This window comes from Microcaecilia unicolor, unplaced genomic scaffold, assembly GCF_901765095.1.
Source record: "Microcaecilia unicolor unplaced genomic scaffold, aMicUni1.1, whole genome shotgun sequence".
Lineage (NCBI taxonomy): Eukaryota > Metazoa > Chordata > Amphibia > Gymnophiona > Siphonopidae > Microcaecilia > Microcaecilia unicolor.
Genome location: NW_021963026.1, coordinates 276,697 through 301,093, shown reverse-complemented (window position 1 = coordinate 301,093; position 24,397 = coordinate 276,697). Strand labels below are relative to the sequence as shown.

At 43.6% G+C, this 24,397-nt stretch overlaps 1 protein-coding gene across 1 annotated transcript in view; it reads right to left on the bottom strand.

Annotated features, from left to right (window-relative positions):
* Positions 1-24,397, bottom strand: part of LOC115458777 (dynein heavy chain 1, axonemal-like) — a gene marked incomplete at its 5' end in the record, with an annotated part of 332,737 nt that overhangs the window by 34,055 nt on the left and 274,285 nt on the right. The window contains 2 exon segments of the mRNA XM_030188593.1: positions 6,484-6,657; positions 10,557-10,714. Coding sequence (XP_030044453.1) covers positions 6,484-6,657; positions 10,557-10,714 — 332 coding nt within the window.

Here is a 24,397-nt window from a genome sequence, read left to right as displayed (position 1 = left end):
GCCGCTGGGCGAGTCTCCCACTCTCCAATTATCCCCAGTGATTTCTAGGTTACTGAAGCCACACTTCCAGTGGTCCCACAGTTCTCAGAAAGCACTCACAGACCCAACACACAAATCACCAGGATTCTTTATCAGTCCAGATAAGCAGAGTGAACAAACAATTTTGTTTATTCTTATCAAAATTGAACACTGAACAAAAATGTGGAAATAGCAAACAGTAACAAGTAATTGAAAGGTGGATCAATTAGAAAACTAAAACATCTATATACTGTCTAAACAGTACCTGGGAAGATCAGGACATATAATTGGTTACAAAGCCTTAGCAAAAAGATCTTTTTCTACTTCCAGGCAGCATCTGCTGGGTAATTTTCAAAACTCCAGGCCAATCAGAGCCCAGAACAGTCAAGTTTCAAATAAAAGCTGGTTACTTCACTACAGACACTTCCTATTATTGTATGCCAAATAAAGAAAGAGATCAGTCCTCTGTAACAGCTTTAAGCATAAACATGCACAATCTGCCGACGAGAGAAGGAAAAATTCTAGACTTGGTCCTTAGTGGAGCGCATGATCTGGTGAGGGACGTTATGGTACTGGGACCACTTGATAACAGTGATCATAATATGATCAGTTTTGATATCAACCTTGAAGTAACTATACACAGGAAGTCAAATACATTAGCGTTTAACGTTAAAAAAGGAGACTATGATAAATGAGAAGACCAGTGGAAAAAAAAAACTTAGGGGAACAACTGAGAGGGTAAAAACTGTACAACAGGCATGGACGCTGTTCAAAAATACCATCCTGGAGGCCCAGGCCAAACATATTCCACAAATTAGAAAAGGAAGACAGAACTCCAAAAGACAGCCGGCCTGGTTGAAAAGTGAGGTAAAGGAAGCTATTAGGGCTAAAAGAAATGCCTTCAGAAAATGGAAGAAGGAGAAAATAACAAGAAGCAGCATAAGGAGTGTCAAAGCAAATGCAAGGCGCAGATAAAGAAGGCCAAGAGGGATTGCGAAAAAGAAGATAGCATTAGAGGCAAAAACGCATAGTAAAAAATGTTTCTGGTATATTTAAAGCAGGAAGCTGGCAAAAGAATCGGTTGGGCCGCTGGATGACCGAGGGGTAAAAGAGGTGATCAAGGAAGACAAATACGTAGCGGAGAGATTGAATGAATTCTTTGCTTCGGTCTTCACTGAGGAAGATTTGGGTGGGATACCGGTGTCGGAAATGATATTTCAAGCGGACGAGTCGGAGAAACTTACTGACTTCACGGTAAACCTGGAGGACATAATGGGGCAGTTCAGCAAACTGAAGAGTAGCAAATCTCCTGGACTGGATGGTATTCATCATAGAGTACTGATAGAACTGAAAAATGAGCTTGCGGAGCTAATGCTAGTGATATGCAATTTATCCTTAAAATTGAGCATGGAGGGTGGTCAATGTAACGCCCATTTTTAAAAAAGGCTCCAGGGGAGATCTGGGAAATTATAGACTGATGACTCTGACGTCAGTGCCGGGGGAAAATGGTAGAGGCTATTATTAAAAACAAAATTACAGAGCACATCCGAGGACATGGATTACTGAGACCGAGTCAGCACGGTTTTTGTGTGGGGAAATCTTGCTTGACCAATTTACTTCAATTCTTTGAAGGAGTAAACAAACATGTGGACAAAGGGGAGCCGGTTGATATTGTGTATCTGGATTTTCAAAAGGCGTTTGACAAGGTACCTCATGAAAGGCTACAGAGGAAATTGGAGGGTCATGAGATAAGAGGAAAAGTCCTATTGTGGATTAAAAACTGGTTGAAGGATAGGAAACAGAGAGTGGGGTTAAATGGGCAGTATTCACAATGGAGAAGGGTAGTTAGTGGGGTTCCTCAGGGGTCCTTGCTAGGACCGCTGCTTTTTAATATATTTATAAATGATTTAGAGATGGGAGTAACTAGCGAGGTAATTAAATTTGCTGATGACACAAAGTTATTCAAAGTGTTAACTCGTGACAGGATTGTGAAAAATTACAGAAGGATCTTACGAGACTGGGAGACTGGGTGGCTAAATGGCAGATGACGTTTAATGTGAGCAAGTGCAAGGTGATGTATGTGGGATAAAAGAACCCGAATTATAGCTACGTCATGCAAGGTTCCACGTTAGGAGTTATGGACCAAGAAAGGGATCTGGGTGTCGTCGTCATCGTTAATACGCTGAAACCTTCTGCTCAGTGTGCTGCTGTGGCTTGGAAAGCGAATAGAATGTTGGGTATTATTAGGAAAGGTATGGAAAACAGGTGCGAGGATGTTATAATGCCATTATATCGCTCCATGGTGCGACTGCACCTTGAGTATTGTGTTCAATTCTGGTCGCCGCATCTCAAGAAAGATATAGTGGAATTGGAAAAGTTGCAGCGAAGGGTGACTAAAATGATAGCGGGGATGGGACGACTTCCCTATGAAGAAAGACTAAGGAGGCTAGGGCTTTTCAGCTTGGAGAAGAGACGGCTGAGGGGAGACATGATAGAGGTATATAAAATAATGAGTGGAGTGGAACAGGTGGATGTGAAGCGTTTGTTCACACCTTCCAAAAATACTAGGACTAGGAGGCATGCGATGAAACTACAGTGTAATAAATTTAAAACAAATCGGAGAAAATGTTTCTTCACCCAACGCGTAATTAAACTCTGGAATTCGTTGCCGGAGAACGTGGTGAAGGCAGTTAGCTTGGCAGAGTTTAAAAGGGGGTTAGACAGTTTCCTAAAGGACAAGTCCAAAAAACACTACTAAATGGACTTGGGAAAAATCCACAATTCCGGGAATAACATGTATAGAATGTTTGTACGTTTGGGAAGCTTGTCAGGTGCCCTTGGCATGGATTGGCCGCTGTCGTGGACAGGATTGCTGGGCTCGATGGACTCTTGGTCTTTTCCCAGTGCAGCATTACTTATGTACTTATGCCGGCCGAACAGGAGAAATACACTTCAGAACATAATGCAGGAAAATATTCAATACATTTTACATGCTTAAAACACATTGTTTCTTCACATCCCTTTTTGGACACAATGAAGGAGCTTACTCAATATTGAAGGTGCTCAACACCCACTAGCACCCACAGAGCTGACCCCTATACTAGAGGCACCTTGTAGACTAAATGATTTTATGAGGTATAAGCCTTCTAAGAAAAGTGTCTGTTTCACTGCATAAAATGGGATGGGGGAATCTTCTGAAAATGCAACTTGGCTCTGGTCCTTGAAAGTTCATGCCTCGATAAATCAGTTAGTCTACTAGGTGCTACCAGCGTCTGTCATTTACAGCTACCCTCCTGCTAAAAAGACAGTACGTGGAGGGGCATTTTTTATATGATGTCTAAGTCCGATTTTGGAAGTTTTGCACAAAACATCCAAAATCCGAATTGGAAAGGAGGTCATTTTCAAAAAGAAAAACATCTTTTTGTTCGAAAATACTGTTTCGAACAAGGTTTTGTGTTTTGGACGTTTTGTTTTTTGGCCAATTTTAAAAAAGCAAACAAAAAATGAGTGCAAATCATAGAGATTCATGCCATTGAGATGTAGGAGGAACCAGCATTTTTAGTAGACTCATCCCCCAGACACCCAGGAGAGCAATGGATCACTCTAGAGGGCACTTCTGTGCACTTCACAAAAATACTCTCAGGTACACATCTCACCTTTGCTCCCTTATCTTGTTCCCTGAGCCCTCCAAAACCCACCCAAAACATACTTTCCCTATTGTACACCACTACAATAGCCCCTATGGGTGAAGGGGGCACCTATATTTATTTATTGCATTTGTATCCCACATTTTCCCACCTATTTGCGGGTTCATTGTGGCTTACAATACATTGTATTGATGGAAGTACAATCTGTTACAACATAATTATGGTTACATTATGACGCGTTAAATTAAAACAAATCCCTGTATCGTTAAAGAGAATAAAACAATGGCAAAGAACAACAAAACAATAGAAGAACACTGGATCCTGATTGGGCAGCAGAGCGATAGCAAGAGATGGTTCGGGTATAATATTTTCTGTTTTTTACCTGTAGATTAGGTTTAAGCGTGTAAGATTGCGGGGGATAGAAGTTCGGAAGAGGATGTATTGATGCATTGTTAACAGTGTGTGTGGACTTCATGTGTTTTGATCCTTTTGATATATTTTTTCAAAAAGATGGGTCTTTAGTAGTTTGCGGAATTCGGTTAGTTCGTGGATCGTTTTCAGATTTCGTGGTAGTTTGTTCCAGAATTGTGTGCTCATATAAGAGAAGGTTGACGCGTGCAGCACTTTGTATTTTATGCCTTTGCAGTTAGGGAAGTGGTACAGTAGGGTTTTGGTGAGTTTGGGAGGGGTCACAGTTTCCACCACAAGTGTGACAGGTAGAGGAAGATAGGGACCTGGGTCCCCCATGCCATAGTGCACTGCACCAATCACTATGCTACTCCAGGGACCTGCAAGCTGCTCTAATAGACAAAAGAACATAAGAGTAGCCATACTGGACCAATGGTCCATCTAACCCAGTATCCTGTTTCCAAATAGTGGCCAAGCCAGGTCACAAGTACCTGATAGAAACCCAATTATTAGCAACATTCCATGCTACCAATCCTGGACAAGCAGTTCCTTCCCCATGTCTGTCTCAATAGCAGGGAGAAACTCCCTTATATGATGTAAAGCCCCACCCAGCAAATCCCAGGATGCACTGGGCAGGGCTGGGTGCCGCCATTTTTGAGGCAGCGCCGATGGAAGAGAAGGGGGGCCACCTCCCTCCTCCAATAAATGTAGGGGGTGGGCCACTAGACCACAAGGTTGGGGGGGGGATTAACTCGCGGCACAGGCCACCAGGGCTGCATGTAAGGGGATGCTACGTGAGGTTAGCGGGCCTGGAGACCCACCAGATCTCCAGCCCCCTCTGAACCTGTGTCGGGGGGGGGGGGGTCGGGGGACCACGGGGGGTTGACTTGCAGAGCTCTATTCAAGGAGATGCTAAAGGGAGTTGGGGGGGGGGGGCTGGAGACCCATCGGATCTCCAGCCCCCGAACTTGTGGGGGGGGGGGGGGGGTTGGGGGGGTCAGGGGGACTGGAGGTCTGCCGGACCTCCAGCCCCAATGTCGCTTGGTTCGGGGTGAGGGTGTCTGGTGGTCCCATGGACCTCTAGCCCGTGTTAGACAGGTCTGGATCTTTGACAGCCTAGACCTGTCAAACAAGCGCGGAAGGACTGTGCTTAAATTTGCATGCTATTATCTCTGATCATAGGGGCGGTAAACCCCGTGCTGTTCCAGCGCTATTTTAGAGTGCTGTTTGGAACAGCACGGGGCTTTCGATCATCTGCCCGTTAGTATTTATGGAAGGTGACAGAAAAGGCACCTCTATGTATGTGTCTGGGTTTCCGCTGTATCATGTTAGCCCTTTCCTTAGGTCTGCGATCTTGTTCTCATACATATTCATTACATATATATTGAAAAGGAGACCAGTTAAATGCATCTCCATGACATGGTTAAAAACACTGATTAAAAAACATATGCAAATAATTGAGGTATGATTCCTACAAATCTGTGACAAGTGTATATTAGGGATTATGGCCCTTGAGGGTAAAGGGTAGTAGATTTAATATACTACCTTTCTTAGTACGAAGTGTTTTACATTTATTGTATGTAGGTACTTTCTCGGTCCCTGGTGGACTCACCTGTACTTGGGGTAATGGAGGGTTATGTGGCTTGCCCAGGGTCATAGGGAGCTGCAGTGGGAATCAAGCCCAGTTCCCCAAGTTCTTAGCCCACTGCATTAACCACTAGGCTGCTACTCCTCATCTTAAAGACTGGGTATGAGAAAAAAAGAAGATAAAGTGGAAAGGAATGCATAATAAGAGGGAAGAAGAAGCCTTCTATCTTTAGAATTTCCTCATCCAGACACCCAGAGAGTCAAATAGGAAATACTGGTGTCTCTAGGAATCCACATACCTAACTAGCTATTATGATATCAGGGGAAAGCCTGGTTTGTTTTTTTTTGTTACATTTGTACCCCGCACTTTTTCCCACTCATGGCAGGCTCAATGCGGCAGGCAATGGAGGGTTAAGTGACTTGCCCAGAGTCACAAGGAGCTGCCTGTGCCAGGAATCGAACTCAGTTCCTCAGTTCCCCAGGACCAAAGTCCACCACCCTAACCACTAGGCCACTCCTCACCTGTAAGGTTGTAAGGACTTACCTATACAATAGCTCAAAACACTGCAAACAAAGACTTGGGCTTCAAAGATTTATGATGCAGTTGTCTAGAATGGTATAAAAGGGAGACCTGTGTTCCCACAACTCTCTCATGCAACAATCTATAATGATATAATGCAATACTCACCATCCTGCTGTCAAGAATTGCATGAAGAAAAGATCTGTGCATTTCTGACTCATCTATCCAGTTGCTCAGAATATGCCTGCCCCTTCAGCTGCTTAGAACAATGAACATGAAAAAGTGTCTGCCACAGAGACTCACCCAACCAGCTTCCAAGAATAGTGCAGAAGATTTTCATCTTGCTGCTGTCCTCCATCTCAGTAAAAGAGAGGTAGTTGAAATGACGAGTGAGGCGTTGGGAGACTGGATTTCTACCTCCCCCAGGTGGTCCCATAGCACAAAGAAAATTAATATCTACTAGCAGCTTAAAGGTGCCTAAGAATGAGAAAGAAGAAATGTCATCATGACTAGGGTATGGCAAATCACATATGGATTAATAATTAGATCATATAGGGGTCCTTTTACCAACAAGGTGCGCTAATGGATTTAGCACATGCTAAAGATTAGCAAACACTAAATGTCGCACAGCACATTGTACACCTCTGTAGGCTGCATGGCACTTAATGTAAACTAATTTTTAGTGCACCGTAAATCCTTTTGCAAAGTTTAGTAAAAGGACACCATGGTGATTTAAATAATATCCAGTAGATACATGGAAAAAATTGACATTTTTTTTTGTTTCTAATGTTCCTTTCCACATTAGCAATGAACTATGCTTGAATTAAGCACCTTATGAACATTTTTTACTTTCTGAGAAATTAACACACAAATGAACACTACCTATCAGCACTAACTAATTTATATAATGCGAAATCATGATGTGTGACATGTTCAGCAAACTTTCTTTTATCCACTCCTCATGAATGTCCACGTAGCTCTTGTGGACAGTTAGGGTTATGCTAATACTGTAAATCAAAAGTAAATGTTTCTTGTTCCAGATCAACAAAGGATTTTAGAAATAGATAAGGCATTTCATTCTTAGTTTAAAGTTTAGTGTTCAATTTGATAATCCACTTATGAAATTATCTGTAAATGAAGTACATTGTAAATGCATATATGCGACCACCTTTGGGAAAAACTGACTAAAGTTTTCAGAAACAAAAAAATGAGGTTTTAATGAATTTTGTTAGAGCAAAGAATTTGTTTATACAACAGTTCAGACCATCCTTTTATGTGAAAAAAGTTACAGTTCAAACTTATAACTTTTGCAGTCTTTTTATGGAGCTATGATATGAAAAATCAGTCATGCTTAACATTTTGGATCTGGTACATTAGTCACCTTTCCTAGAGGTCACATATGTTACAAACAATGAATAACAAAACAATATCCATTTATAGTCTATACATAAGCAGTTTCTAATAAAAATCATATCTGTTCAGTCTCTAATTCAGCTGAAATAGACTACATAAGTAGTGCCGTACTGGGACAGACCAAAGGTCCATCAAGCCCAGCATCCTGTTTCCAACAGTGGCCAATCCAGGTCACAAATGCCTGGCAAGATCCCAAAAAAGTACAAAACATTTTAAACTGCTTATCCTAGAAATAAGCAGTGGATTTTCCCCAAGTCCATTTTAATAATGGTCTATGGACTTTTCCTTTAGGAAGCCATCCAAACCTTTTTTAAACCCTGCTAAGCTAACCGCCTTTACCGCATTCTCTCGCAACGACGTCCAGAGTTTAATTACACATTGAGTGAAGAAATATTTTCTCCAATTCATTTTAAATTTATTACTTTATAGCTTCATTGCATGTCCCCTAGTCCTAGTATTTTTGAAAAGAGTAAACAGGTGCTTCACATCTACCCGTTTCACTCCACCCATTATTTTATAGACCTCTATCATATCTCCCCTCAGCCATCTTTTCTCCAAGCTGAAAAGTCATAGCTGCTTTAGTCTTTCCTCATAGGGAAGTCGTCCCATCCCCTTTATCATTTTCATCACCCTTCTCTGTACCTTTTCTAATTCCACTTTATCTTTTTTGAGATGCGGTGACCAGAATTGAACACAATATTTGAGATGCAGTCACACCATGGAGCGATATAAAGGCATCATAACGTCCTCATTTTTGTTTTCCATTCCTTTCCTAATAATACCTAACATTCTATTTGCTTTCTTATCCGCCGCAGCACACTGTGTGGAAGGTTTCAACGTATCATCAACAACAATGCCTAGATCCCTTTCTTGGTCGATGACTCCTAATGTGGAACCTTGTATGACGTAGCTATAATTCGGGTTCTTCTTTCCCACATGCATCACTTTGCACTTGCTCACATTAAATGTCATCTGCCATTTAGAAGCCCAGTCTCCCAGTCTCGTAAGATCCTCTTGTAATTTTTCACAATCCTCTTTCGATTTAACAACTTTGAATAACTTTGTGTCATCAGCAAATTTAATTAACTCACTAGTTACTCCCATCCCTCATTCTATAGCAGGACACTTAGAGGCCTTTTTACTCAGCGGTGGTAAGCACTAATGCATGCTTAATGCACGCTTATAGGCACCAACGCGAGGCACGCTCAAGCATCCTGCATTAGTACTGGCATCTGTGCATGCCAATCCTGCACTAAAAAATATAAAATATTTTCAAGTATGGGGGCATGTTTGGGGGCAGAGGTGTGCACTGTGCTAACCGGCAAATCACCATGCAGATTTAGCGCAGGAGTCCTTACCACCAGTAAGGGCTTTTGCGCTAATGGCTGTGTGCTAATTGGGAAATTTGTGCATGGCTATTAATGGGAAAAAATCCCCCAAATTGTAGCCATTTTACCGCCACATTAAAAATGGTCTCATCGCACAGGAAATCTACACGCTAAAAACAGCACAAGATGCTTAGTAAAATGGCCCCTTATATTTAAGCATTATTTGAGCACTTAAATGCTACAATATTAGCACTAACGCACATAAATGCTATCAGAGCACTCAGCACTATTAGCTTAACATGTAAATGCAAGTGGGTGGATCATGGATGGAGCATAGGCGGGATCCCTCTTACTGTAAAGTTAAGGTGTATGCATTTATGCCAGCCATTGACCTGGCATAAGCGGACACACCTAAATGTAGGCACATTGATGCCAACTTAAGCTAGTATTCTATAATGGTCTTGCAATCCAGAGGTGGCCGGTTCAAATCCCACTGCTGCTCCTTGTGATCTTGGGCAAGTCACTTAACCCTCCATTGCCTCAGGTACAAACTTAGATTGTGAGCCCTCCTGGGACAAGGAATTATCCAGAGTACCTGAATGTAACTCACCTTGAGCTACTACTGAAAAGGTGTGAGCAAAATCTAAATAAATAGAAATAATAAATAAATAATGGAATCTTGGTGCAACGATGTCATTACAGAATCGATGCTCAGCACACAGCATCGCATTGCCTAATGCGTGGCAGCCAGTTATAGAACTGCCTCCTAAGACTTTTTTCTTTTCTTCCATTTCACCTTTTTTCAATATCTTGCCTGAATAGCCAAGTCTTTGAGATTTTTCTAAGCACAAGACTCAACTCACAGAGTCCTACATTTAAATAAAAGTAAGCATACAGCAGCAAGACTCGTATATGGCAAAATCCACTTTGAAAGTGCATGACCTACTCCAAAAATCTACACTGGCTACCTATCAAAACTTGCATATCCTTCAAGATCTGTATGCTAGTATACAGAATAATTTTTGGCCTCTCCCTGGCTTACATGACTGACCTAATAATACTACCACAATACCCTACCTCACACCCCCAGATGCCAAAGACTGAAATATAAAACCACATACAAAACAAGCTTCGCTTACATCTGCACCAAAACTTGGAACTCCTGTCTGAGAGACTTAAACACATGAACAACCACCTACAATTCAGAAAACACCTGAAAGCTCACTTCTATAAAATAACCTTCCCCTCCGACAACCTCATTAGCTGTGCAACTAGTAAGACAACACCCCCTATAACCACGAATCTGCAACTGATCTGAACATGAATTGAACATTTGCACTGCACGACTCTGAACATGTAACCTGTTTCCCCCCTGGAACATGTAAACTGTTTTCAACATTTAAACTGTTCTTTCTTTCAGTAAACTGTAAGCCACATTGAACCTACCACTAGGATGGAAAATGTGGACTACAAATGCAATAAATAAAAAAACATTTCAAATAATAAAATAGGCCAATAGCCTGTTGCTTTAGTATTCTTTGTTTAAAAAAATGATGTGTTAGAATCTGCAGGCTGCCGTTCTATCACTTATTTATAAGCCAACATCCAATTGCCTAGGATGAAGTCAGTTCTTACCAATTTGCTTCCTGTCATACCAGCCGTAGTGGTCCATCCACTGGCGCAGCAGTTCAATGGGTGGCTGAGCTCCATAGGTCTCCAGTGCTGGCATATTCAAGTCATCAATGAAAATGATAAAGTATCGTCCAAGGGGAGGCCCAAACACACCTTTCCGTCTGCAAGGAGACAGCAATAGAGCAAATATGCTTTCTTATAACTGGTGATTTCTGTGGACAGCAGGATTAAGAGTCCTATACCCAGATGATACCATTGCATAGCACCTTATAAAGAAAGTGTCAGCTCATTTGCTAGAATAGCCTAGATATGCAGTAGGCAATGCACCAAGCATCTCTCTGCAATACTCCTTCAGTTAATGCCAAATGCCAAAGTTAATGGTGTTCAGAGTAAAGAGGTGATGGAACTGTATTCAGAGGTAACAGGAAATGTGGGGATGTTAATTCTGCTGTCCAGCTAGTTACAGGTAACTAGTTGGACAGCAGAATTAACAAGCAGAGTAAACAGTCTTAGGTATGGGAAATCTCAAGCTGAGGGTTGTTTTGATGTCCCCTTCCATCACATTTTGCAAGACAACACACTATTTGTGTGATTAAAGCAGGAATTTAGTTAGCTTCATTTTAAATACATTTCTGAGAACTCATAAATTGAAACTACTGTCCTGACAGGAATCAGCTTCTAGGCAGTAGTGGGATGCAGATGGGTGTACTCAACACTGCACTGTCACTCTTGGTGTAATTCTATTAAGAAGGTGACAATATTTAGGCACCATCCGATTGATATTAAAGAACAGCCACTGACTGGTTAAATTGCTTGCTTAGGGCAATTTAACCGATTATTACTGCTGAAAATTAGTGGTTAGTGTCTAAGTGAAGGCCAGCTATTTTGGGGGTGTTCTGGGGGCGGAGTCAGCACTTGGCCATTAATTGCCGATATTCAGCACTTAACCAGCCAGGGTAATCACATAAAACACAGTCCAATCTTTATGCAGCAACCTATGGCTGGTTAAGTTCTGAATGTCAACTTAACCAGCCATGTTTTAGCTGGTGCCACATAAATCGGATATTTGAAGCTGAAGCCTGGACATGGCCCAGCATTGAATATCCGTGAACAATGCTGGCAGAGGTCAACAAAACTCTCACCGCCACCAGCTAAGTACTGATCTCCATATATTCATGCAATTGACCAGAATACTGGTATATATGCACATATGGGTGCATGTATGTAGGTAAATGTTGGAAATCTGGATATGTGCTATTCTGCAGCTACACACATTTTTAATAACACATAGTTTGCAGCCAGGCAAAAATATGGGTGGAGCACGGGTGCAGAACACAATTATACACTTAATGTATAGATTACTATATGTTATGGGCATATCTCTCAAATCTAGGTGCATGCATTTTCACCAGCTGTATGTCTAGCATAATTGCTCACACCCAAACCTATACGCACTTATGTACCCGGTTATGCTAGTTTTTCTTTTTATAAAGGAATGTAGGTGCCTTTTTTTTTAATGGAATAGGCTCCAATTAGGTGGCAAAACATAGGTGCCCTTTTATAGAATTGCCCCCTTTATACATTTCATACAGCCCCATATAAGCTCTGAGCTTTGACCTGAAAACATACACATGGGCCTGTATTGAAAGGTTTGCTTTCTACTTTTGGAGAAACTTATGCAGCCCAGATCCTCCCTTATTCACCAACATGCCCCAGTGTCCCACTGGGGCAATGGCGGTGAGGAGTTTCAATGCAGCTCCTTCCAGTGCCTGAAAAGATATATGTATCCTCAAGGACTGATCAGTCCCCTGGGCCCACCCCAAATTCCTCACCAAGCTGATCTTCCCCTTCCACATTAACTGATTCCAAGTACTGCCTACCCTCTTGCTGAAGCAACACACCACTCCATCTACATCCATCTCCATCCACACCTACAGCAATACTCTGTACCCATTTCAGTCTACATCCCTGCTCATGGTATTCTATGACACCACAGCAACACTATGAACCCACATCAGACTACCTCCAAGCTCTTCGTATCTTATGACCCCACCGTAGACACAAAGCACACCCTATCCTCATGGATAGCTCAGTGCAGTGGTGTAGGAAATGGGGGGCGGGAGGGGCAGTCCGCCCTGGGTGCACGTGCTGGGGGGGGGGGTGTCGGCCCCGCTGGTTCCCTGCTCCCTCTGCCCCGGAACAGGTTACTTCCTGTTCCGGGACAGAGAGAGCAGTGAACCAGCAGAGACAACGCAGCTCTGAGTGACGTGCACTCGTGGTGGATCGGCCCTCCCGCCCATCCCCCGTAAGTAAGAATTCACTCCGGGGGGGGGGGGGTGCGCCGCGGAGGGGGGTGCGCTGTGGAGGGGGGTGCACACTGTGCTGCACCCGGGGGGGGGGGGTGCGCAGCGGCGACCCACCCCGGGTGTCAGCCACCCTCGCTACGGCCCTGGCTCAGTGCATTTCCTCCTCCGAATGACAGGCCAGACTGGAGCCAGGGGCCAGAGCCCACAACTACTTCTTTTCCTAGCTACACTCCAAGGAGGACATAGGGAATGCACAATGCGGCCACCTGGCCCTCCATCCACCCATTTGCTACATACTACTGCTCTTACTGTGCATTCCACACCCTGGGCTCACTTTGTCTCACTTAATCATGCAGTACCTACTACTACTACTACTATTTCTATAGCGCTACAAGGCGTACGCAGCGCTGCACAAACATAGAAGAAAGACAGTCCCTGCTCAAAGAGCTTACAATCTAATAGACAAAAAAAATAAAGTAAGCAAATCAAATCAATTCATGTATACAGGAAGGAGGAGAGGAGGGTCTACCTCTAGTATTCTCTAACAGTGTGCCCAGTTGCATGCCAGCCAAGGCATATTATTATTATTATTTGTTACATTTGTATCCCACATTTTCCCACCTTTTTGCAGGCTCAATGTGGCTTACATATAACCATTAACGGCGTTAGCCGATTTCGGTCTGAACAAATACATAGTATGAATGAATACAAAGTGATATTTTGGTAGAATGAGGTACATGTATGGTAGGTACAATTGGGGGGGGGGGACTTAGGGAGGGAAAGGGGGAAGAAGAGTCAGGTAATGTCCGTTACGGTCTTTATATTGGGTCTGTGGGGTATGGGATATGGGGTATTAACTGTTAAGAATGTTGTGTTTGCAGACTTCGGTATACAGGTCAATATCCCCTGTTTCAATTTTGGTTTCATACATCTTCTTCTCATTTAGCTACTGTTATCTAGAGCCAACCCCATCTCCCTTGCTATACTGAATTCTTATACATATTTATGCACTTATTCACCACCAAGTCCCATTGGGGCAATGGCAGTGAGGAAGAAGTTCTCCTGGTGAGGAGTTTCAAAGCATCTCTTAGTAGTAGCTGAAAAGATGGTGGCCCAAGCTGTTGCAGGATATTGAGGTTCCAGTACAGGGGAGGTGTTTTGACCAGATGGCAAGGGTTCGAGGAGTTTCTCATACATGTAGGTACTAGGGGGGGCCAGCTGAGAACAGTGTGTTCTCCAGCTGGTTATGAGAGATACAGTGGTTTGGGATTGAAATTGATAGAGGTGCATAGAGGTCCTCTTCAGACAGAGGCAGGAGGAGAGGGTATTGGTGTGCAGAGTAACACCATAACTAGGACATCCCCCCCCCCCCTCTTTCAAAGCATATGACATGTTTGAGAGGCTGATTTTATTAGGTGGTTCATTCAAGAGGAGGCATACCTCGAATCCTTATCATTAGGATATATCAACCTGCACCTTGAAGGAGTAACACCATAACTAGGATATCCCCCCCCCCTTTCAAAGCGTATGACGTGTTTGAGAGGCTAATTTTATTAGGTGGTTCATTCAAGAGGAGGCATACCTCAAATCTTATCATAATAGGAGATATCAACCTGCACCTTGAAGATCTTAACTCAACAAGCACCCAAGAATGTGAAGAGTTCCTACAACTATGGGATCTTCATAGAACAAACACTCAACCAACTCATAACAAAGGACACACACTAGGCATTGTCACACACAAATTTGACCCCGACTCAAACCTTAGATTAACAGACACAAAATGGACACCCGCACCATGGTCCGACCACTATAAAGCAAACATCTCCCTCCAATGGTGAACAAAAAGCTCACTGAACAAACAAGAACAGAAAACCTACACCACGAGAGGAAAAATAGACCCGGTAACATTCTGGCAACAGATCTACCACAACGAATGGACAATAAAAACAGATACAATCCAATTCCTCCTAGAATGGGACGACAGATGCAGAACCATATTGGACAATATTGCTCCAATCCAAACCAGAACCTCACATAGAAAGAATTCAATACCATGGTTCAATGAAGAGTTGAAAAAAACTTTAAAACACAAGTTAGAAGGTTAGAACGAGCTTGGAATAAAAAGAAAGACAACCACACACTTAATGCATAGAAGCAACTCCAAAGGAAATACAAATGTACCATAAGACAAACTAAAAGATTACATTACAAAACTATAATCCGTCCAAACTATAAGGACACACATAAACTCTTCCAACTCGTGAATAAACTATTAGATATCACACCAGTCACAACCAATAGCAAAGATGCACCAGGAGCAGACAATCTTGCGAGATACTTCAACGAGAAAATCATACAATTACGACTTAAGATACCTGTCAGTACCACTGACTATGCTGAACTCCTTGACTGTCTAGACCCAGACCCTGGCATTTACCCAGCAGACAGGACTTGGACCAACTTCGAGACACTATAAGAGGATATCATCTCACAAACGCTCAAAAGATTTGCCAAATCTCATTGCAAACTAGATGTATGCCCAAACAATCTTATGATAGCTGCTCCTCAACAATTCTTAACAGACATAACGAAACACCTGAATTATATGTTACAAAATGGACTCTTTCCGAAGGAGAAAGGAAACATTCTACTTACCACCATACCCAAAGATGCAAAGAAAAATGCCAATGAACTAACCAATTACAGGCCAGTAGCATCCATTCCCTAATAACCAAACTAACGGTAGGGTTGGTGACTAAACAACTCACAAACTATTTAAATAAATTCTCAATACTCCACGACTCCCAGTCAGGATTTCGATCTAACCACAGCACCAAAACAGTACTAGTTACTCTCTTGACTAAATTCAAACAAACGATTGCAACTGGAAAGAACATACTACTTCTACAATTTGACATGTCAAGCGCTTTCGATATGGTTGATCATGGAATACTACTACATATCCTTGAATATTTCAGAATTGGAGGTAACGTTCTTAACTGGTTCAAAGTTCCTAACCACACGATCATACCAAGTGACATGTAACTACTACTACTACTACTTAACATTTCTAGAGCACTACTAGGGTTACGCAGCGCTGTACAGTTTAACAATAAGGACAGTCCCTGCTCAAAGGAGTTTACAATCTAAAGGATGAAATGTCAAGTTGGGGCAGTCTAGATATCTTGAATAGAGGTATAGTGGTTAGGTGCTGAAGGCGACATTGAAGAGGTGGGCTTTGAGCAAGGATTTGAAGATGGGCAAGGAAGGGACCTGGCATATGGGCTCAGGGAGTTTATTCCAAGCATGGGGTGAGGCGAGGCAGAAAGGGCGGAGCCTGGAGTTGGCGGTGGTGGAGAAGGGTACTGAAAGGAGGGATTTGTCTTGAGAGCGGAGGTTGCGGGTAGGAACATAAGGGGAGATGAGGGTAGAGAGGTAAGGAGGGGCTGTAGATCGAGTGCATTTGTAGGTTAGAAGGAGAAGCTTGAACTGTATACGGTACCTGATCGGAAGCCAGTGAAGTGATTTGAGGAGAGGGGTGATATGAGTATACCGGTCCAGATGGAAGATAAGACGTGCAGCAGAGTTCTGAACGGACTGAAGATAGATGGCAGAGTGGGAGGCCAGTGAGGAGTAGGTTGCAGTAGTCAAGGCAAATACCTCAGGCACATGGATACCAGAATGCAGAGTCCCACAGGGATCACCCCTCTCGCCGACTCTATTCAACTTAATGATGATACCCTTGGCCAAGCTATTATCAAATCAAAACCTCAATCCATACATATACGCAGACGACGTAACAATTTACATCCCATTTAAACAAGACCTAAAGGAAATATCCAATGACATCAACCAAAGTCTCCACATCATGCATTCAAAGTCTCCACATCATGCCTAATACTCACCTCTCAACATAACAAAAAAGAATTCACTGCCATTAACACACCAAAGCTGGACCTTCCAATTTCAGACACCCTAAAAATTCTCGGAGTTACCATCGATCGACACCTAACACTCGAGAACCATGCGAAAAACACAACCAAGAAAATGTTCCATTCAATGTAGAAATTAAAAAGAGTAAGACCGGAGACCACGTGATGCCGTGAGAGAGCCCAGACGTGAGTGCCTGGAGCTCCTCGGGGATTCCTCCCTCCATCCACGAACATCAGCAAATCCACGATATAAAATTAACATCTGACTAAAGGAGAACCCTACTACACCTTCTATGGACAAATTTGTGAAAACTGCTAACACGATGGCCTCTAAATCGAATAAAAAAGGCATGGAACGGGCCAAACAGGCAGATGACAAAATGGCGGATCACGAGCAGGCCCCACAATTCTCCTGCACTGAATCAGCAATTGCAGACCTCACAACGGCAGTTGTGAAAGCCTTGGAACCGAGGCTAGCCCAAATCTCTGAACAAATATCGGGCATGTCCCAATTGACTGCAGACCTAGCACGGAGAACGGGGGAAATAGAAGTTCGAGTATCTGACCTGGAGGATGGCGCGCAGGGGAACACTGTGGAGCTAAATCGTTTGTCAGCACTTGTGAAAGCCCAGCAACTCAAACTAGACGATTTGGAAAATCGTTCCCGGAGAGACAACTTGCGGTTCATGGGCATTCCTGAAACACTCCCCGAGAAAAATCTCTGCACAGAAATGGAACGTTGGCTGGAATCACTGCTGGGAGCGACAGAACACCAGGGAGCGGTGAAACTGGAACGAGCACACCGCATAGGAACCAAGAAGCCTGGAGCACTGAGACCTAGGATTGTGATAGCAAAGTTTCACTACTCTGCACAAAAAGATCTCATCTTACAACACTATCGTGCACACCAAGAGGAAATCCGATATGGAGACGCACCAGTGAGACTATTCCAGGATTACTCTGTAGAACTCTTGGCAAGGCGGCGGCTGTTCGTGCCGGTGTGCACCAAATTAATAGAGCGTAACTACAGATTCCAATTGACATACCCAGCACAGTTGAGGATTCTTGACAATGGCCAGTGGCGAACTTTCGAATCCCCTGAAAGAGCTCTGAGCTGGCTGCAGGGAGATACGGAGAGCCCTCACTCCCAGAGCCCACGCTGACGAGCCTCCCTACACCAGAAACAGTTTGCGGGAGGCGAAATCGCTACTATTTGCTGGGTGGCTCAGACAGTGAGTAATTACCCTGCAGGCTCCACTGGACGTGAGGAGTTGCGGTTCTTCTCATACTTCAGAGTTTACTATGACATTATGGAACAGTTCTGAGGTTTTTTTTTTTTTTTTTACATGCCGGCACCTTCTAGTTTAGTAGGTGCAGGCATGAGTCAGCGTCGATGAAAAACCGGGGACGGCACAGGAGCAATGCCTCAGATCAGCGAGTGAAAGGCTCCATTGTTTACCTGTTAAAGCTTGTTATATCTTGTTAAACGTTTTATCTTGCTCTATTACTTCCTCCTTCCTGGCTAAGTTATGTAAAAGAAGCTTTGAATGTACGGGGGGGGGGGGGGGGGGGGGAGGGAGGGAGGGGGAGGTGTTGAGAGGGAGAAGCATTAGTGGCCTGTTTCGTGTGATTGCGGGGAGGGGCAGGGCTGGCTGGAAGAGGAGAGAAAGTCTAATGAGAACGCTCGCTGTTCCATTATTGTAAGTGTGGTGGAGACCCTACTGTTAACTGTTTTTGGGACGAGACGGTCGCCGCCTACCCTGGGCAACAGACAGTGAAAACTTGCAATATGTACTGTGAATCAATGTCAGGATTCAGACAGTGACGAGAAGGGCTATTTTGAAGACCTGACACCACTCAGTTATTGAGATTGCAAGGTTGTTGATTTTAAGTTATACCAAGTAGAGTTATGGAGTGGTTCTCTGTGAGTTCAAAGCAAGGAATACCCCATGCTTGGAACTTTGAGATGACTACATGCCTTAAAAGCTAAGGTAGTGAATAACACAATGTGTCAATGCATGTGATGAATTCTTCTTGTATGTGCCTCCCTTTAAGTTAAAGTTTCTATAGTTTTCAGTCCTGGTTTATAGGCAATGAAATTGCTGGTTGAAAAGATGAGAAATGGCAAAAGAGGAGCGCCACCCATACTTTAGGCGAATGCAAGTGACTAGTTAATTAGAAGGGTAAGACTGGAGGTGCCTGGTGAGTGGAATCTCCGGGTATAAAGTAGCAGGGAGGAAGGGGAGTAGGAAAAATTGTCATGATATAGATTAAATAGGAGGGAGGGCCCTATTAGGCATAGGTAAGTGGTTTAGTGGGTTGGGAACAATCCATGAGGAAGACGGGAAGAGATATGGGGGGTTGGGAGGGAGCAGTGGAGAGGGAGGAAGAAGTGGGGAGGGAGGGAGGGGGGAAGGGAGGGCTAAATGATTGCTGTCGCCGTGCCAAGCGGGAAACGGGTAACTGCTCAAAGAGCTATGTTCCTGTGACACAGTTGTTGTTAGCGCAGAGCTTCTGGGTGAGGGCTGGGCACCTGGGAGCCACAAGAGTTCAGAAATTGTTAAATTTGTATAACAGAGACGGTTGGGACTATGGCTAAGCTACCACCTCCCAGGCTAATATCATGGAATGTGTCCGGTATTTCCTCCCCTGTAAAGCGAACAAAAATCCTGACAGTCTTGCAACGCCACCACGCCTCGATAGCATGCCTCCAGGAAACTAAATTAACAGATGAAGAGCATTTAAAGCTCAAGCAGCGCTGGGTGGGAGAATGCCACTTTGCATCCTCGGGGGGTAAACGGGGGGGGGGGGGGGGGGGGAGTAGCTGTGTTAATTTATAAAAATTTGCAATGTACCTCTAAGATAATAACCAAAGATAGGGATGGTCGCTACATTCTCCTTCACTTAAATATCCTGGGGCAGGAAATCTTCCTTCTAAATGTTTATGGCCCCAATGTATACGACCACTCTTTCTTTCAACACTTAGTTCGTTTGGGGATTCAATATGCACATGCCCCGTGGGTAGTGGCAGGACAATTCAACCAAGTCATGGATGGGCTACAAGACCGTTCGGGACCGACAGCGAGCGCGGCTTTAGGAAAAGGAAAAGGATTAAGGTACTTGAGTACAGCACTAGATCCAGTGGACCCATGGAGGTTAAGCCACCCAACAGCAAAAGATTATACACACCTGTCTAGAACACACGGTTCATGGTCGCGAATAGACTACATACTATTATCTTCATCATTGTTCTCACAGACGTCATGTGCAGAAATTGGGGTAATGGAGGTTTTGGATCATGCGATGATTTGGATTGAGCTGGAATTGGGGGCAGCCAGGTTGCGACATCGCATTTGGCGGTTTCCCAAACACTTGAAAGATGAGGGAGCCTTCCAAGATTATTTGAAAAACCGGTGGGCCTACTTTGTAGATACAAACGGTTCGCATACACACGAAGCGCAACTATTCTGGGAGACTTCCAAGGTGGTACTCCGGGGTGATATTATAGCTTATATGTGTGCCTGCTCGCGGCGATTGGCCCAAGGAGTGGTACTCTTAGAAAAGAAATACCAAATCGCAAAGCGGGCGCACATAGCACGCCCTTCAGAGGAGACTAGAGAAGTAATGCTGGCCTCGCTTGCGGCCTTGAACACTATGGTCCATGAGAAAGCAAAGAAACAATTTTTCCACAGATCTTACTCCTTCCATAAGCATGGCAACAAATCGGGAAAGCTACTAGCGCGACTTACCAAATCATGGGGAGGAAACAGGTTCATCCCAGTATTGCAAAGTGAAGACGGCAGACGAACACGTAACTCTGAGGAGGTTGTTCGGATGCTGGCAAGTTACTATGCAAATTTATATGCCGCTCCAGAACCACAAAAAGGACCATCCCTTGAAGATTATTTGGCAGATTCTGGAATGCCACGTTTGAGCCCCAAGGTTTTAGATCAATTGAACGCGCCAATCCAAGCTAAAGAATTACAAAAAGTAGTGAAGTCGCTTAAGCGAGGATCCGCTCCGGGCCCTGATGGGTTTGGAGCTGAATACTATCAGCTATTATTTCCACAATTAAGCGGCCCCCTATTAGATTTCTTTGAAGACTCTGTTAGACAAGGCAGGTTTAGACGAAACTCGAACGAAGCCTTGATTACTTTAATTCCAAAGTCGGGGAGGCCATTGGATAACCCGGGGTCCTATAGACCAATTTCGCTTATTAACGTAGACTTGAAGATTTTAGCGAAGGTGCTCTCCGAACGGTTGGCACCTCTAATGCCAGCTTTAGTGGGGGAAGGCCAAGTGGGATTTGTGCGAGGCAGGCACCCATGTCACAATGTAAGGAAAGCTTGTTTAGCTATCGCACAAAGCCTTGCCACGAACGAGCCATTGTTGATGGTCAGCCTAGATGCAGAAAAGGCCTTCGACAAGGTGCGCTGGGACTACCTCTTTTCAGTGCTCCAATACATAGGCCTCCGGGGATGGGTGCTCAATGCAATAGCAACGTTATATACAGGCCCGAGAGCTTCTTTATTGGTCAATGGACTTCGGTCGGATTCCTTTCCCATATTATGCGGCACCAGACAAGGTTGCCCGCTATCACCTTTATTATTTTTGCTATACCTTGAACCTTTGTTACGAACTATTCAAAATGACCCAGACATAGCAGGGATTAAGTTACAAACACGGGAACACAAAACACTAGCTTTCGCGGATGATGTTCTGGTAACATTGATTAGACCCCAACATTCCTTACCCTACTTGTTAGGAACCCTTGAGGAATTTGGTTACTATTCGGGTCTATCTTTGAATATGGGTAAATCCATGGCTCTACCAATTCAACCCCAGATTCGAGAAACTTGGGAAGGTACGTTTCCACTCTCCTGGGCAGAGGGTAAGTTGAAATACCTTGGTGTATGGCTAGCTGCCAATCTGAGATCCCTATATGAATTAAACATGGAACCTCTTAGGGTGAACACCAGGCAAACACTAAAAGTTTGGACCACACTGCCTCTTTCATTAATGGGAAAGATAGCACTTTACAACATGATTTTAATCCCTAAATGGGTTTATGTGTTACAGGTCCTACCGGTATTTCTTAAACATAGAGATGAATGCCTGCTAACTAGAGTGGTTACTAGATATCTTTGGAGTGGGAAAAAACCTAGACTGGCAGCAGCTAAGCTCTATCTTCCCCGAACACAAGGGGGGCTAGGATTATTGAATCTAAAGTACTTGTCGGTGGCTAGTAACATGCGTCACCTTTCAGACTGGTTCCACAATACGAATTATTTTTCATGTACGGAAATTGAAACAAAAGTTTTTTATCCACGTCATTTTAGTTCTTGGTTGCATGCGAGACCAGGAGGGGTCCGTACACCCCAGGCTTTTGCACCCTTGATATCTCCCCTACGACAGACTTGGCGCTGGTTATGTCGCAAATATAACCTTTCAGCGATATGTACCCCATTGTTGCCCATAAGAGGCAATGAACGTTTTACCCCGGGTAATACATCAATCCTTTTTGCTGATTGGATGGCCCATGGAATACAGTACATTCACCAGTTATACTCCGAAGAGGGAACTTTGAAAACAATGGAGGATCTAGACAGGGAATTTGGCACCACAAGGAGGGATTTCTTTGCCTCCTTCCAGTTACGCCACTATTTGAGATCACTACCCCCCCGAACATCTGAATACACAGACTTGGGATAAGTTAATGTCGCTTTTAGCATTGGATGCTCAAGGAGCCGTACCCTTAAAATATTATCATGCAGAATTACGGGAACACCTGGGAGAATACAATTATGCGCAGCTGGCAGTGCAATGGAATAGAGAATTAGCTACGGGCATTCAACCTGAACACTTGAAGGCATGTTTTTGGGACATTCCAGAGGTATCAGAAAGTGTGGCGTTGCAAGAAACGGCGTATAAATTCCTGACCCGAATGTTCCTATCTCCGCATAGAACATGGAGAGCACACATGGGGACTGAGGATAAATGCTTGAAATGTGGACATTCTCCAGCGGATTTAGGGCACATGATTTGGACATGTCCAAGAGTAGCAGACTTTTGGATGCAAGTATGCAATCATGTGTCAGATATGTGGAAGATAACGTGGCTGCGGAAACCGCAACTATTATTTGATAAGTTTCATTTGTCTCAACAGCCCCCTAAAGGGATGCGTCCATTTCTTAAACGGACGGTACTGCTAGGTAAGAAGGCAATCTTGAGCTTGTGGATCACTTCAGAGTGCCCATTATTGTCCCACTGGAGAGCGAGGATGATTTTTCAATGTTCTCTGGAACGCAGAGCAGTAGGTAATTTGGTCTCACCCAGAGGGGAGATCTTTTGCCAGACTTGGGCCCCCTTCTGGGACTCATTAACGATGGTGGCTAGGAGCAGGATATTAAACTCATAAGGCACAGTTAGATGTAGCAAATGGCACGGCGACAGAGGTGAGAAAGGGAAGAGTTTGGGGGAGGCTTTGAGGGGAAATGTTAACCGTTTTTTGAGGAGGGATTGGCACATTTTGTTCTAACGCACAGGCCTATTTTGGCCCTTCTATGTGTTCATGCTGTCAGATGTATCTCTCAAAGACTTGCTATTAATACACATTACAACTTGAAACGCGAGTAGAAGAAATGAGGGAGGGTGCAGAGGGTGGGGTGTAAGGGCATAAAAAGAAATGGAATGGCAACTGCAGAGGAACTGGTAATTGTTGATGATGTTAATGCTTTCTTGTTGCAATATTTTGTATGTAACCTTGAACCTTACGCCAATAAACAGATTTAAATTAAAAAAAAAAGAGTAAGACCTTTCTTCCCAAGGACTGTTTTCCATAACCTGGTACAATCAATGGTGCTCAGTCATCTAGACTACTGCAACACACTCTACGCCGGCTGTAAAGAGCAAATAATCAAGAAACTTCAGACAGCCCAGAACACTGCAGACAGACTCATATTCGGCACAACAAAATATGAAAGTGCTAAACCCCTACAAGAAAAATTACACTGGCTCCCACTTAAAGAACGTATTACGTTCAAAATTTGCTCCCTAGTTCACAAAATCATTCATGGTGATGCACCAGCTTACATGTCAGACCTGATAGACCTACCACCCAGGAATGCCAAAAGATCATCCCGCACATTCCTTGATCTGCACTTCCCTAACTGCAAAGGTCTAAAATACAAAAGAATGGACAATGGTAGATAAAATAATGTGTGAAGGAAATGAAGATAGCTTACCAGGGGAAAAGCCATGAAGGGGATGCATTGGGAGGAGGGAGGTTAGGAGGGGGAGGGGATAACGAGGGCAGGGGAAGGTCTATGCTGTTAATGAATATATACAAACTTTACACTTGTAACCTTATGTGTTGTTTTTCAGAAACGTTGTGTTCAGGTTGACTTGGGTGAAAGTTTTGTAATGTTATTGGAAACTTGAATAAAAAAAATATTTAAAAAAAAATACAAACTAATATACACGTCAAACTTTACCTACTTGAGCACACAGTTATGGAACGCAGTACCGCGCAACCTAAAAACGATCTATGAACTTCCACAAACTATTGAAGACCCATCTCTTTGACAAAGCCTACCACAAAGAT